This window comes from Bombina bombina, chromosome 4 (assembly GCF_027579735.1).
Source record: "Bombina bombina isolate aBomBom1 chromosome 4, aBomBom1.pri, whole genome shotgun sequence".
NCBI classification, from domain to species: Eukaryota; Metazoa; Chordata; class Amphibia; order Anura; family Bombinatoridae; genus Bombina; species Bombina bombina.
This window is the reverse complement of record NC_069502.1, coordinates 1156862052-1156878593: the sequence shown is the minus strand read 5'-3', so window position 1 is coordinate 1156878593 and position 16542 is coordinate 1156862052. Positions and strand designations below refer to the sequence as shown.

Here is a 16542-nt window from a genome sequence, read left to right as displayed (position 1 = left end):
GATGTTGATGGAAAGAGCAGACTCATCCCGAGTCCAAAGGCCCTGAGCTTTTAATGAGTTCCAGACTGCTCCCCAGCCCAGCAGGCTGGCGTCCACGGTCACGATCACCCAGTAAGATCTCCGAAAGCATGTGCCCTGAGACAGATGTTCCTGAGAAATCCACCACGGGAGAGAATCCCTTGATGACTGATCTAACTCTATTCTCTGAGATAGACCAGCATGGTTGCCATTCCATTGTCTGAGCATGTACAACTGGAGAGCTCTCAAATGGAATCGAGCAAAAGGAATGATGTCCATGGAAGCCACCATCAGACTGATTACCTCCATACATTGAGCCACTGAAGGATGAGCAGTAGCCTGAAGAGAAAGGCAAGAGGAAATGATTTTGTTTTCCTGACCTCTGTCAGAAAAATCTTCATCAATAGAGAATCTATTATGGTCCCTAAGAACACTACTCTTGTAGCAGGGGAAATTGAGCTTTTTTCCAGATTCACATTCCATCCATGGGAACGAAGAAAAGACAACAATATCTCTGTGTGAGATTTTGCTTGTTGAAAAGATGGTGCCTGAACCAATATGTCGTCCAGGTAGGGTGCCACAGCAATTCCACCAAAATGGATCACTGCCAAAAGAGCCCCTAAAACCATTGAAAAATTTCTGGGAGCCGTGGCTAGACCAAATGGAAAGGCCACAAACTGGAAATATTTGTCCAGAAAGGCAAATCTCCGGAATCTGTGATGTTCCCTGTGAATAGGAACATGAAGATACACATAATTTAGGTCTATCGTTGTCATGAACTGACCCACTTGTACTAAAGAAGAATGGAGCGTATAGTCTCCATCTTGAAGAATGGAACGTTGAGAAACTTGTTTAAACACTTCAAGTCTAGAATGAGACAGAAAGTTCCCTCTTTTTTGGGAACCACAAATAGGTTGGAGTAGAACCCGAGACCCTGTTCCTGCACTGAAACTGGAACTATCACTCCCTGGGAAGAAAGATGTTGTATACATTTCAAGAACGCCTCTCTCTTTATCTGGTCTGCAGATAATTTTGAGAGAAGGAATCTGCCTCCGGGAGAAAAAGTCTTGAATTCCAATTTGTAACCCTGGGATACTATGTCCACAGGGATCTGCAACATCTCATATCCAGGCTTGAGAGAATGGAGAAAGTATGCCCCCACATGATCCGATCCCGGATCGGAGGCAAACCCTTCATGCTGATTTGGAATCAGCTGCAGGTTTCTTTAATTGTTTCCCCTTGTTCCAAGACTGATTGGGCTTCCAAGAAGACTTTGATTGTTTCTGCTTGGAAGAAGAAGGGGAAGGCTTTCCTCTGAAGTTACAAAAGGAACGAAAATTACTCTGACGTCCTTTAGGCCTATTCTTCTTATCTTGAGATAGGAAAAACCTTTTCCACCTGTAATACCAGAGATAATGTCTGCCAAACCGGGTCCAAACAAGGTATTGCCCTTGTAAGGAATCGCCAGAGGCTTGACTTTAGAGGAAACGTCCGCAGACCAGGATTTCAACCAAAATGCCCTGCAGGCTAGGACAGCAAAACCAGAAGTTTTAGCTCCTTCTACAACCTGTAAAATGGCATCTGCAATAAAGGAATTGGCCAACTTAAGAGCTCTAATCCTATCCTGAATTTCATCCAAGGAAGTGTCTACTTGAAGAGAATTAGACAAGGCGTTGAACCAATAAGATGTTGCACTACTCACGGTGGCAATACACACCACAGGTTGCCATTGGTGACCTTGATGAACATAAATCTTTTTCAAATAAGCCTCCAGCTTCTTGTCTATCGGATCCTTAAAAGAGCAGCTGTTAGGAATAGTGGTTCTCTTAGCCAGAGTGGAAATGGCCCCTTCAACTTTGGGTACAGTATACCAAGGGTCTTTAATGGAGTCCTCGACAGGAAACATTTTCTTAAAAATGGGAGATGGGGAAAAAGACACCCCTGGTTTCTCCCAATCCTGTGAGATAATCTCCCTAGCACGGTCCGGCACAGGAAAAACCACCAAAGTGGAAGGTTCATCAAAGAAACTATTAAGTTTACTAGATTTCTTAGGAGTGACAACGACAGGGGTATCGGAGTAATCTAAAGTAGCTAAAACCTCCTTTAACAATAAACAAAGGTTTTCAAGCTTAAATCTGAAGGATACCACCTCAGTCTCAGAAGAAGGAATTATACTGTTCAAATCTGAGATTTCACCCTCAGAAAGTCCTGAGGTATCTTCCCCATCAGACTTATGAGAAAGGGCAACATGGGAAGCAGAACTGAGGACAGGCACCTTACTTTCTGAATTTCTAGATTTCCTCTTGCGTTTTTCCTGTAATCTGGTAATGGCAGCTAATGCTGCAGATACAGCTGAAGATACCTGGGCAGAAATTTCTGTGTAAAGGTCTTACCTGGATTGGAGTCAGTAGCAGGGATATATGCTCACCCTTACAGGTATCACAGCCCAAAGTGATCAGGTAAGAAAACCACCTGGGCTGTGAATAAATGCACGGGGGCTGTGTGCAAAAACCAAGGATCCGAGTATGCTGTACAAACAAGGGTAATTCCAAGAGAGTAGTCAAGGTATTGCAGAGATCAAAGGAAGCCAGAGGTGCAGGTAAACGATGAACAGAGCCGAGGTCACAAGCCTGGGTCAGTCTTGGAGATTTAAGGAACAAAGACATATAAACAAGAAACATGAAACAAAGAACTGACAATGAGCACAGGAAAAGGCAGGGTTATATAGCCAGATAATGAGATGATAATTGGTAGGAATTCCCAGGCTGACTGACAGGTTGTAAATAAGCACAGGTGATCCAGGCAAAGCAATATCCAGAGTCCAGCCCTAGTGCTGCAGGCAGGATAAGAAAAGGTAATGAAAGGCTTACATACACACACAAATAGAGAGAAGCAGCTGTGGCTTAGAGGCAAGAGAACAAGCCTAAGAAAAAAGGGAGGACCCAGGTTCAAGTCCCTCGCTTGCCCCCAAAGGGGCGACCATGCCTGGCTGTCTGCATGGAACGGTGGGAACCGTGACAGTTCCCTCCCCTTAAAATCGCCCCCGGGCGTGAACAGGCTGGGTAGAGACCACTTTGAGTTTAGGAGCAAAGTCAGCCTCATCTTCGGACATATCAAAGATGTCATCTGGCAGGATGGCGACTCTCCCGTGGGCATCCAGACCTACAATTTGGTCATCCTCTACATTACTGGAAAACACTGTGCCAATAGTGGCCTTATCAGCCTTCTTTCTATTCTTTTTCATCTTAGCTGCTGCCAAAGTACTCACAGGTGAGGCATTCACAGCTTGCAATGCTTTCTCGAACATCACAAGATCCTCCTTGCAGACAAGGGTACCATTCAAGGCATAAGTGAAGTCAGGTGGCAGTACTTTGGCAGGGCAGAAAGTAATGCTGGTGCTTGACTGTGCAGAGGTGATGAGTGTTTGCGGATTAGGCATATTATCAGAAAGTTGAGAAGACACTTCAGGAACAAGAGGTAGAGGCATAATCTGGGTCTCAGGGATTTTAGGACTAACATGAGCAGGTTTACAGTCTCAGAGGTTAGTAGACTCCTTTGAACAGCAGGACCTGGACAGCCGTAACATCAACCTTGGCAGCTCACAGAATTGCATGTAGAACAAAGAGGGTGAACAAAAACAGTGCCTGTTTGGACAGCTGGAGACCGAGGTGGGCGAATAGGGCAATTGGAGATAAAGTGTCCGCTTTCCCCACAGTAAAGGCAAAGGCAATGGCTCCTCCTTCTGACCCTTTCTTGGGGAGCCTGCTTAAACTGGATTACCCCTATCTCCATGGGCTCCTCAATGTCCTGAGAAGGATTATATGATTTGTCAGGAGCATCAAGGTTTGCTGTTGAGTAAGGCATCCCAGTCACGAGGAAGCCGTGATCTGTAACGTGGAACAGTCCTAGGAACTTTAATTTGCCTTGTTGTAGTACACTGAGTGGTCATGGCTTTTATGAAAGCCCCCCAGTTGTCTAGGACAGGACTCTTAGCTAGGAGCATCTGGTGTGCCCATTTTAGTGTCTGCCCAGAAAGCAAGTTGATGGCTGAGCGGACCATGATGAAGTCAGTGGCATACGTAAGAGGCTTTAAGGCAAACAATAGCTCACAATCTACCTTAAAGGACAAAAAGCAGGAACGGCTACCATCAAATCTCTCAGGTAATAGTACAAAAGGTTCACAATACGCTGGTTCTGGGTTTACCGTACCTTTAAAAGCACAAAAGTCCCGCTGCAAATCCAGAACAGTCTGAGACAAGTTGGATACTTGCTGGGTCAGGGCAGTGAGCATCCTGTTCATCTCCGCGTGCTCCATAATGGTCAGTTCTTATGTAAAGGTCTTACCTGGATTGGAGTCAGTAGCAGAGATATATGCTCACCCTTACAGGTATCACAGCCCAAAGTGATCAGGTAAGAAAATCACCTGGGCTGTAAATAAAGGCACGGGGGCTGTGTGCAAAAACCAAGGATCCGAGTATGCTGTACAAACAATGGTAAATCCAAGAGAGTAGACAAGGTATTACAGAGATCAAAGGAAGCCAGAGGTGCAGGTAAACGATGAACAGAGCCGAAGTCACAAGCCTGGGTCAGTCTTGGAGATTTCAGGAACAAAGACACCTTAACAGGAAACATGAAACAAAGAACTGACACTGAGCACAGGAAAAAGCAGGGTTATATAGCCAGATAATGAGCTGCTAATTGGTAGGAAGTCCCAGGTAAGCCTGACTGACAGGTTGTAAATGAGCACAGGTGATCCAGGCAAAGCAATATCCAGAGTCCAGCCCCAATGCTGCAGGCAGGATAAGAAAAGGCTTACATACACACACAAATAGAGAGAAGCAGCTGTGGCTTAGAGGCAAGAGAACAAGCCTAAGAAAAGAGAGGACCCAGGTTCAAGTCCCTCGCTTGTCCCCAAAGGGGCAACCACGCCTGGCTGTCTGCATGGAACAGTGGGAACCGTGACATTCTGCTTCTAAATAAACTCCACTAGGAGTTATAGAGGAACTGCATGTGACGTCATTGAGGCTTGGGGCTCTATTTAATAAGCTCCGTATGGAGCTTGATGGCCCCTGTTTCTGGCGAGTCTTCAGACTCGCCAGAAACAGCAGTTATGAAGCAGCGGTCACAAAGACCGCTGCTCCATAACCTGTCCGCCTGCTCTGAGCAGGCGGACACACATAGCCACAATACAACCCGATCGAGTACGATCGGGTTGATTGACACCGCGCTGCTGGCGGCCCATTGGCCGCGAGTTTGCAGGGGGCAGCGTTGCACCAGCAGCTCTTGTGAGCTGCTGGTGCAATGCTGATTACGGCGAGCGTAATGCTCGCCGTATTCAGCGAGGTCTGGCGGACCTGATCTGCTGTGTCGGATCAGGTCCGTCAGACCTTGATAAATATGCCCCTTGGGACGTAGCAGTAGAAAGCTGAGGTATTATTTTAACAGCATCATCCTGAGAGACATTAGGCTCAAACATTTTACCTTTATTTTGCAAGATTTTCTTGACACATGAAAAACAAAATTGCATAGGAGCTGCAGTTTGTCCATCTAAACATAATAAGCATTAATTCATGAGAGCAGGCTCTTGCTCCATATCAGACATGTTGTGATACAGTATATAAACTTGTACAGATACGTTTCAAAGATTTTAATATTCAATTAAAATAAGCTAAGGAAAAAATACACTTTAAGTTTTATCCCAAATTAGGATCGATCCCCAACTAAAATTATGTGAGAAAAGTTAAGAAAAAACATTTCATAAACATCAAATAAACTTCTAAAATACCCATCAGGCAACCCCACACTTCAATTACTGAGGTGCCTTACCGCTACCAATTAAGACCGGATCACCCAGAAATGGAGTGAAACAACTTTTTCCTCAGAAACGTTATGAAATAAAGCCGATCATGTGACCGCAACTGCTGAGCTCAAATAGCTGCTGTGACACAGAGAGGCACTAAAAATAGCTTCCTGGTACACTGAGTACCAGAAATAACGGGTTTTTAAAACCGGACAGTTTAAAATGTTGCTTTGTTTTATTTTAAAGCCGAGGGGAAATGAATAAGCTGCTGAAATAGAAAATTCAGCTTTACTTTCAGTTTAAACTTGTATTGTATTGTATTTATCAAGTAAATATGTGTCAGAAAATAAAGCCTAATAAAAACATTTTACCCTTTCTTTTTAAAAGAGTTTAAATGTTAGTCTCACACATGCTACAGTGCCTGCTTCATGCCCCAGTGTAACCCATACAACAGGATTATCTATGTCCCAATAAAAAAGCAGAGTCTTTTAATTTGTTAAGTGCATGGTCGCCCCAACTGGAAGAAAAAGCACTTACCTGCTCTGCTGTCTGGCATGTAGACAGTTACAAGGTATGAGAAGACACAGTTCTTCACAGAGACCTTTAAAAAAATAAAGAACAGAGTAGCCAGAGTAGGGCAGCAATTGTTAGAAAAACGCAGTAAGTACCTCTTTACAAGTTCCTAACTGCTTTAAAGCCACCACTACCCGACTGCAAGGAATGACGTGGAATACCCCAAAACTTGCTTGTAGATTAAACCAAAATTTTTCTTCAGACACCTAAACTTCACCTCCTCTATGCACCGAAGGCAAAGAGAATGACTGGGGGTTGTGGGTAAGAGAGTGATACTTAGCAGTTTAATTGTGGTGCTTTTTGTCTCCTCCTGCTGGCCAGGAGTGATATTCCCAACAGTAATTACTCAAGCCATGTTCAAAGCATTAATGAAGCCATATTTTTCCTTACAGATTTGATGTACACCATAAAGACAGAGCTCACAACCCTAACAAAATGTGTGGGATTGTCACAGTTGGGAACTCTGCTTTCTGTACCTTCCGCTACTCTCCAGGAACTTATGAAAGTCCCAGTCGGCTGAGGACTGCCTATTCACTCCCTTGATCGCCATTACCTCTCCCAACTCCAGCCTTCCTGTCCCAGATAATCTCTGGGAAACATTGGGAGGTATCATTATGTAAGGGATATTTTATCCATTTAACATGAAAGCAATTATTTTAATTAGAATTTTAATTAGCACAGTATGTTCGGAGGATTATAAAATGAGCAATTAAGAATATATAATATGGTACTTTGGGGAAGTAGAGAATGCAGGAAATGCATAAGTGATTTTTTTGACAATACAGGTAAAAAATATGTTATCCACACTGCCTGGGACCAGAATAGGTTTGGCTATTGGAATAGTTTGGATTTTGGAATATTTGCATCTGTAAAATGGGAAAATTTGGAGAGAGGATGGAACCAAATGTAAACAACAATATCTTATGTTATTTAGGCAATAATGACCTAATAATATACTGCTTATAGATCTTACCTTTTTAATACTTTTATTTATATGGCATCATCAAAAAAGATAGTACAGTACTGTAATCAGAAAGGTATTTTTTTTTTATAAATATAAACTATCATTTGCATTTTAGAACACAAAAACCAAACCAATGACACAGGCAGAGAAGATTGTGATTTACAGGCAGGGAACATAGTAGTTTTAAATCATTTTAATTTAAAAAAAATATGAATTAAAAAGTTTGGATTTCAGAATAAGTTTGGATTTTGGAATTTCACATCTGGGAGTTGGTACCTGTATATACTAATTAAACTAATTATGTATTTATGATTTAATTATACTAAATGGGCTGAGAAAGTAGGAAGAGCAGACAATCCCCCCCCCCCCCCCCCACCCATGCATGAAAAGACCCATTAGACAAAGAAGAGCAAGCAGGAATCTGTAGATATTAGTCTACATCTAAAACGTTGGGGCTTTGTTAGAAGACTGAAAATCAGCACAATGATATTTAAAAATAAGAAAAACTGTACATTGTTACAAAAAAACTCCCAGATGGGCTGTAAAAACGGATCGTCTACAAAACATTTATGCAAAGAAAAATCTAGTGTATAATGTCCCTTTAAGTGTTTGGGAACAAGTATTGAAACATAATATTCATATGTTTCATTACAATATTCAGTTGATAGATTACATATTTGAATGTTACATAAATATTTATCAATTGCTCTATGACGGGACAAAATGTTAAGGGGAACATTTGTTCAACCATTGGAACGTCACAATTCCACTCTTGGGTTTACGTTACCTGCAAGAAGAAAGAGAGCATTGCTTGTGGGCTGTCGGACACACCGGCCTCTAATGCTGCCGCTTTAAGTTCTACAAATATTCCATCCAGTTCTTCCTTATCAAACAGGTCTGGGACGTCTCCTGAGCTCAGAATGCAGTTTAGATCTTCAAAGAAGGAATTCTAAGGTATAGAACAATGTGTATTTTATTCACCTATTAGCTATCAATAGCAAATCTGAAATGTTTGTAGTATAAAAAAAGTACAGATAGCCCTCAGTTTACGCCGGGGTTAGGTTCCAGAAGGAATGGTTGTAAATCGAAACCGTTGTAAATTGAAACCCAGTTTATAATGTAAGTCAGTTGGAAGTGAGGGAGATAGGTTCCAGGCCCCTTTACTGTCCCTTTAAAGGAACATTGTAGTCAACAGGCCTTAGAGGTTTTTCATCACTATGGGGCCGATCTACCAAATGGCGGACGGACATGATTCGCTGTAGAATTTAACATTGCACAAGCAGTTCTGGTGAACTGCTTGTGCAATGCCGCTCCCTGCAGATTCACGGCCAATCGGCCGCTAGCAGGGGGTGTCAATCAACCTGATCGGGTTGATTGATGTCCACAGCCTCAAAGGCGGCAGACTAGTTAAGGAGCAGCGGTCTTAAGACCGCGGCTTCTTAACTGCTATTTCCAGCGAGCCTCAAGGCTTGCGCGGAAGCAGGGGCATCAGGCCCTTGATAAATCGGCCCCTATGTCTTTACCTGAACTATGTCTTCCCCAGTAATTAGGAACACCGTACTCCGGCCTAGTAGTCCAGTCTGCTTATACACTTTCTGAAGGTCTTCCCTGAAGTCACTGTGGCTATAACTTTGATGTATAGACAATCTGTAGAGGGCACATTCTGATATGAAGCAGGCCAAAGAGGCGTTTGTTACTTTGCCTATACCATCCAAGCCAACCTGTGAATGTACAACAGAACAACAGTATAAACACATACTATCTCACCAATAGTTATTTAGATTCTCAATGTTTTGTATGATAGCAAATATATTCATGATAGGCTGCTCATATTCATGATAGGCTGCTGAATTAAAACAGCAACATTTAACTGTTAAAAGGACACTGAAAAAGGTCAGAATACAAGTGGCGCGCTAATGATAGCGCAGACGAGGTAACTAATATCGCGTGACCACGCTACCATTAGTGTGAGACTTTCATATTACAAGTCCATGGTAAATAGTGTCAACTAGAAAAGGGTCAGTCCGGCCGACTTCCCTCAAGCACAGCCTATACTTTCAATGGATAGCACGACAGTACAAATTTGCGCTGGTATTACAAGTTGAAAGTTATAGTTTGCGCTCAAGCAAAAATATGAAATTGTGCTAGAATATTAAAAAAAAAGTTGCACAAAACACATCAAAAACACATTAAAAGAAAGTATCACACACATCGCTTTTTAATAAAAAATATATCATATTATTGCTAATAAAAAGGTTTTAAAAGGGATAAGGTATATGACAAGGAGTTTGACTGGGAAGGGCTACAATATATATATGTATATACTTTTATATATATATACACACACACTGTATATGTATACATGTCTATATATGTGTATACATGTGTATTTATGTGTTAAATATTTGTAATGTATTTTTGAAGTGTTTATGTATTAGCAGTTTAGGTGATACAGCTATGAGGAATAATATTTTAACTTTAACTTGCACTCAATTTACCATCATTTTAACAATAAAATGATTGGTTTTAATAAAAAAAACTGTGAAAATAAGTTACACCAAACACAACATATAAATTTAAAGGGACACTAAACCCAAATTTTTTCTTTAATGATTCAGATAGAGCATGCAATTTTAAGCAACTTTCTAATTTACTCCTACAGTCTATTTTCTTCATGCTCTTGCTATCTTTATTTAAAAAGTAGGAATTTAAATCTTAGGAGCCAGGCCTTTTTAGGTTCAGAACCCTGGGTAGGGTTTGCTTATTGGTGGCTACATTTAGCAAACCACTAAGCAGCCATAACCCAGGTTCTGAACCAAAAAATTGAATATGAAATATTTACAGTAAATACATAGTTAAAACCTTTATTAAAAACAAATTCCATCAGCCAATCAGAATTTTCCTACCTTACCTTAATTCCGATTGGCTGATAGAATCCTATCAGCCAATCGGAATTCGAGGGACGCCATCTTGGATGACGTCATTTAAAGGAACCGTCATTCGTCGGGAAGTCGTCGGGCAGGATGGATGTTCCGCGTCGGCGGGATGAAGATGGATCCGGAAGAAAGAAGATTGAAGATGCTGCTTGATAGAAGACTTCAGCCCGATGATGGACCTCTTCAGCCACCTCTTGGATCAAGACTTCAGCCCGATGATGGACCCCTTCAGCCGCCGCTTAGATCAAGACTTCAGCCCGATGATGGACCTCTTCAGCCCGATGATGGATCTCTTAAGCCCCTGCTTGGGCTTGGATGAAGACTTTGGAGCCTCCTCTGGACCGATCGGTGATACCCGGCGTGGTGAAGACAAGGTAGGAAGATCTTCAGGGGCTTAGTGCTAGGTTTATTTAAGGGGGGTTTGGGTTAGATTAGGGGTATGTGGGTGGTGGATTGTAATGTTGGGGGGGGGGGGGGTATTGTATGTTTTTTCCAGGCAAAAGAGCTGAATTCTTTGGGGCATGCCCCGTAAAAGGCCCTTTTAAGGGCTGGTAAGGTAAAAGAGCTTTTCTATTTTTATTTTAGAATAGGGTAGGGCATTTTTTTATTTTGGGGGGCTTTGTTATTTTATTAGGGGGCTTAGAGTAGGTGTAATTAGCTTAAAATTGTTGTAATATTTTTATAATGTTTGTAAATATTTTTTTATTTTTTGTAACTTAGTTCTTTTTTTATTTTTTGTAACTTAGTTCTTTTTTTATTTGTTGTACTTTAGTTAGTGTATTTATTTGTATTTATTTGTAGATATTTGTATTTAATTTATTTATTGATAGTGTAGTGTTAGGTTTAATTGTAGATAATTGTAGGTAGTTTATTTAATTAATTTATTGATAGTGTAGTGTTAGGTTTAATTGTAACTTAGGTTAGGATTTATTTTACAGGTAATTTTGTAATTATTTTAACTAGGTAGCTATTAAATAGTTATTAACTATTTAATAGCTATTGTACCTGGTTAAAATAAATACAAAGTTGCCTGTAAAATAAATACAAATCCTAAAATAGCTACAATATAATTATAATTTATATTGTAGCTATATTAGGGTTTATTTTACAGGTAAGTATTTAGCTTTAAATAGGATTAATTTATTTAATAAGAGTTAATTTATTTTGTTAGATAATAATTATATTTAACTTAGGGGGGTGTTAGTGTTAGGGTTAGTCTTAGCTTTAGGGGTTAATAAATTTATTAGAGTAGCGGTGAGGCCCGGTCGGCAGATTAGGGGTTAATACTTGAAGTTAGGTGTCGGTGATGTTAGGGAGGGCAGATTAGGGGTTAATACTATTTATTATAGGGTTAGTGAGGCGGATTAGGGGTTAATAAATGTATTATAGTAGTGGTGAGGTCCGGTCGGCAGATTAGGGGTTAATAAGTGTAGGTAGGTAGCGGCGACGTTGGGGGCGGCAGATTAGAGGTTAATAAATATAATATAGGGGTCGGCGGTGTTAGGGGCAGCAGATTAGGGGTACATAGAGATAACGTAGGTTGCGGCGGTGTACGGATCGGCAGATTAGGGGTTAATAGTATAATGCAGGGGCCAGCGATAGCGGGGTCGGCAGATTAGAGGTTAATAAGTGTAAGGTTAGGGGTGTTTAGACTTGGGGTACATGGTGTTAGGTGCAGACATAGGAAGTGTTTCCCCATAGGAAACAATGGGGCTGCGTTAGGAGCTGAACGCTGCTTTTTTGCAGGTGTTAGGTTTTTTTTCAGCTCAAACTGCCCCATTGTTTCCTATGGGGGAATCGTGCATGAGCACGTTTTTGAAGCTGGCCGCATCCGTAAGCACCGCTGGTATTGAGAGTTGCAGTGGTGGTAAATATGCTATACGCTCCCTTTTTGGAGCCGAACGCAGCCCTTCTGTGAACTCTAAATACCAGCGGTATTTAAAAGGTGCGGGGGGAAAAATACACGCGTAGCTAACGCACCCCTTTGGCCGCAGAACTCTAAATCTAGCGGTATGTGTTTAAAATACAACCCCCCAAGGTACAAAAAAATTAAAAATTAAAAATATAGAAAAAAATAAACAAAGCTATCAAAAATAATAAAATTAAACCTAAACGAATACCCCTATAAAAATAAAACAATCCCCGCCAAATTTAAAACACCCCCTAATCTAATACTTATCTACCAATAGCCCTTAAAAGGGCTTTTTGTAGGGAATTGTCCTAAGTTTAACAACTCATTTACATTAAAAATAAACAAAGTCCCCCCTAACAGTAAAACCCCCACCTACCAAACCCCCCAAAATAAAAAAACCTAATACTAATAAACCTAAACTACCCATTACCCCTAAAGGGGTATTTGTATGGGCATTGCCCTTAAAAGGGCATTCTGATCTTTTTCACTACCCTTAAAAGAGGATTCAGCTCTTTTGCACATTGCCCAAACCCTAATCTAAAAAAACAAAACAAACAAAAATGCATAAAAAAACATTAAAGCCCCAAATAGGTACTCACGGTTTCAGAAGACCGGCGGAGAAGGTCTTCTTCCAGACGGGTCCTTCATCTTCATCCACAGCGAAGGCGGCGCGGGGCGGTCTTCCCAGATGTGGCAATCCTCGGCAGTGGCGGCGGCAATGGCATCTGTGGTGGCGGCAGTCCTCGGCATCGGCGGTCCTCGGCGGCATGGAGGCTCCTCTTCATCCGATGTCCGCGGTATACTGAATATTGAATGCAAGGTTGCACAATGAATATGGGGTACCTTGCATTTTCAAAACAGCCAATAGGATTAGAGCTACTAAAATCCTATTGGCTATTCAAATCAGCCAATAAGATTTCAGTAGCTCTCATCCTATTGGCTGCTGAATTTTTCAAAACAGCCAATAGGATTAGAGCTACTGAAATCCTATTGGCTGCTCAAATCAGCCAATAAGATTTCAATAACTCATCCTATTGGCTGATTTTGAAAATTTCAGCCAATAGGAATTCAAGGTACAGCAGTGCGGCGGACGATCGCATGAAGAGGAACCTCCACGCCTTCGCAAAGGATCGCCGTCGACCTCCAATCCCCGCCACCTTTGCTGTGGATGAAGATGATGGACCCGCCTGGAAGAAGACCTTCTCCGTCGGACTTCTGAAACCGTGAGTACCTATTTGGGGCTTTAGTGTAAGGTTATTTTTAAAAACTTTTGGGGGTTTTGTTTTTTAGATTAGGGTTTTTCTTTGGGCAAATTGCAAAAGAGCTGAATGCCCTTTTAAGGGCAGTGAAAAAGAGCTGAATGCCTTTTTAAGGGCAATGGGTAGTTTAGGTTTTTTTAGAGTTAGTTTTTTATTTATTTTGGGGGGGTTTTACTGTTAGGGGGGACTTGGTTTATTTGTAATGTAAAAGAGCCGATTTCTTTAGGGCAATGCCCTACAAAAAGCCCTTTTAAGGGCTATTGGTATTTTAGCATTAGATTAGGGGTTTTTTATTTTGGTGTTTTTTTTTTTTATAGGGATTAGGTTTAATTTTTTTAATTTGGATAGTGTTTATTATTTTTTGTAATATTAGCGTTTTTTAATTTTCTGTAATTAGAATAATGAAAAGTAAGTTTTTTTTATTTTCTATTATAATGAAATATTTTTTTATTGTAATTAAGGGGTTAATTTAGGGGGTGTTAGGTTAGGGGGCTTAGTCATTAAATTAGCTTTTTGCGTTGCGGGGGTTGGCGGTGTAGGAGTTAATAGGTAAAATAGGTTTAATGCATTGTGGGGGTTGGCAGATTAGCGGTTAATAAATGTATTAGGTAGTTTGCGATGTTGGGGTTTGCAGATTTAGGGGTTAATAATTAGGTAGTTGGGATTTTTTTATTAATACTTTGTGCGGGCGGTTAGTTTTTTTTTTCTTAAGACTTCGTACGGGGCGGTTAGGTTTTCTTTAAAATACTTATTGCGTGTGTTTTTGCTTTGTTTTTTTAATACATATTGCGGGTGGGTAAGTTTATTTGTAATACTTATTGCATGCAGTTAGTTTTTGTTTTATTAAACAACACACTTATTGCGGGCGTTGTTTTTTCTTTCTAATTCTCCGTTTGCCTTCCCTGCATCCCGGTGGATTCCAAAAATGGCAGGGTGGTGAAAGAATCGACCATCGGGGGGATTCTTTCACCACCCTGCCATTTTCGGAAACCACCTGGATGCAGCTTCACTGCATCCAGTTGAATTATTTTGGCTGCGCGCGCAGCCAACATTCCTTTGAGGATACGTGCACAACTAGCGACACCGACGGACGCGTTACAAACGAGATTTCTATATATGTGTACATATGCATTATGTGTTCCCTTTGATAAATCGACCCCTATAACTTACAGTCAGTTCAGTTTCTACTAAAATGTAATGATTAAACGTGTGTTAACATATGTCAATTAACAATACAGAGGAAACAAGACACATTTCACAGTGTTAGAAAAGAGACTGGAGCACATTTACTTTATTATACAATGGGATAGATTCAATGAAATTCACAGCTCTGGTGAGTACAACCTCACTTCACAGTCAGCTCTGAGGTTCATAAACAAAATGGTTGTAACCCGTGAGAAGTGATTTTAGCCCCATAAGAATGAATATCCCCCACTGTTACTTCCAGACTGTATTTTGAGAACCCCTTGCACCACTTTAAAAAGAAAAAATATACAAATGATCAAATTACCTGAATATAAAATATAATATCCTTTAGAATATCGAGGTGCGTCAGACATAATAGTTTGACGTATTCACTTGCACCTAGATTACAAGTTTTGCATTTGGGTTTAAATGCTGAAAAAATTGTAATTTCAGCGTTAAAACAGCACCGCAGCTATTACAAGTCTTGTTGGTATAGCTGTACCGCAAGCCTTTTAGCTCAGTCCCGCACACGTAAAAATGAAGTTTTTTCATGGGACTTCCATAGCGCCGGTATTACAAGTTTTGCGGTGAGGCTAAAGAGCTTGCGTTACACCCTATACCAACAAGATCCGTTTCGCAATCGGAGAGCAGTAGTTATGAGTTTAACGCTACAAAACTGTTACATAAAACTCATAACTAAACTGTTACAAAGTACACTAACACCCATAAACTACATATTAACCCCTAAACCGAGGCACTCCCGCATCGCAAATACTAAATTAAATTTATTAACCCTTAATCTACTGCTCCCGACATCGCCACCACTAATAAAATGTATTAACCCCTATTCCACCGCTCCCCGACATTATCACCACTATAATAAAGTTATTAACCCCTAAACTGCCGCCCTCCCCCATCGCAAACACTAATTAAATATAATTAACCCCTAATCTGCCGCCCGCCCACATCGCCCCAACTATACTAAAGTTATTAAGCCCTACACCGCCGCCACTATAATAAACCTATTAACCCCTAAACCACAAGCCCCCCACAACAAAATATACTAAATTAAACTATTAACCCCTAAACCTAACACCGCCCTAACTTTATATTAACATTACAATTTCCTTAAATTAAATTAAAACTTACCTGTCATATTAAAAAAACTAAGTTTAAACTAACAATTAAACTAATATAACTATTAAACTAAAATTAAACTAACTAATTAAATAAACTATATTGCACATTAAAAAAAATCCTAACACTACTATAAAAATTACAAAGTATCTAATTACAAAAAATAAAAAATACTAAATTACGAAAAATAACTAAACGAAATTATCCCAAATAAAAAAAGAATTACACCTAATCTAATAGCCCTATAAAAAATAAAAAAGCCCACCCACAATAAAAAAAAACCTAACCTACAATAAACTACCAATAGCCCTTAAAAGGGCCTTTTGTAGGGCATTGCCCTAAGTTAAACAGCTCTTTTACCTGTAAAACCCACCACCCCAACCAACCACCCAAAATAAAAAACCTAACTCTAACAAAAATCTAAGCTACCCTTTGCCCTGAAAATGGCATTTAGCTCTTTTACGAAAAGCCCAAACCCTAAACTAAAAAAAAAAAAAAACACTCAAAAAAGTTTAAGAAATCCTAACACTAACCCCCGACGATCCACTTACAGTTGCTGAAGTCCCGCTTAAAGGATCTTCATCCTGGCGGCTCCATCTTAATCCAGGCGTTAATTAGGGATGTTTAGACTTAGCATTTATGTAAGGGTGTTAGGTTTAAACGTAAATTTCCCCGTAGACATCAATGGGGCTGCGTAACGGAGCTTTTCATTCCGCAATCGCAGGTGTTAGGTTTTTTTCTCACCCGCTCTCCCCATT

At 40.5% G+C, this 16542-nt stretch overlaps 1 protein-coding gene across 1 annotated transcript in view; it reads right to left on the bottom strand.

Moving 5' to 3' along the window:
- The window catches only part of DNAH14 (dynein axonemal heavy chain 14), a 746387-nt gene that overhangs the window by 224259 nt on the left and 505586 nt on the right, over nt 1-16542 (bottom strand). Inside the window, 2 exon segments of the mRNA XM_053712788.1 lie at nt 8143-8304; nt 8879-9076. Coding sequence (XP_053568763.1) covers nt 8143-8304; nt 8879-9076 — 360 coding nt within the window.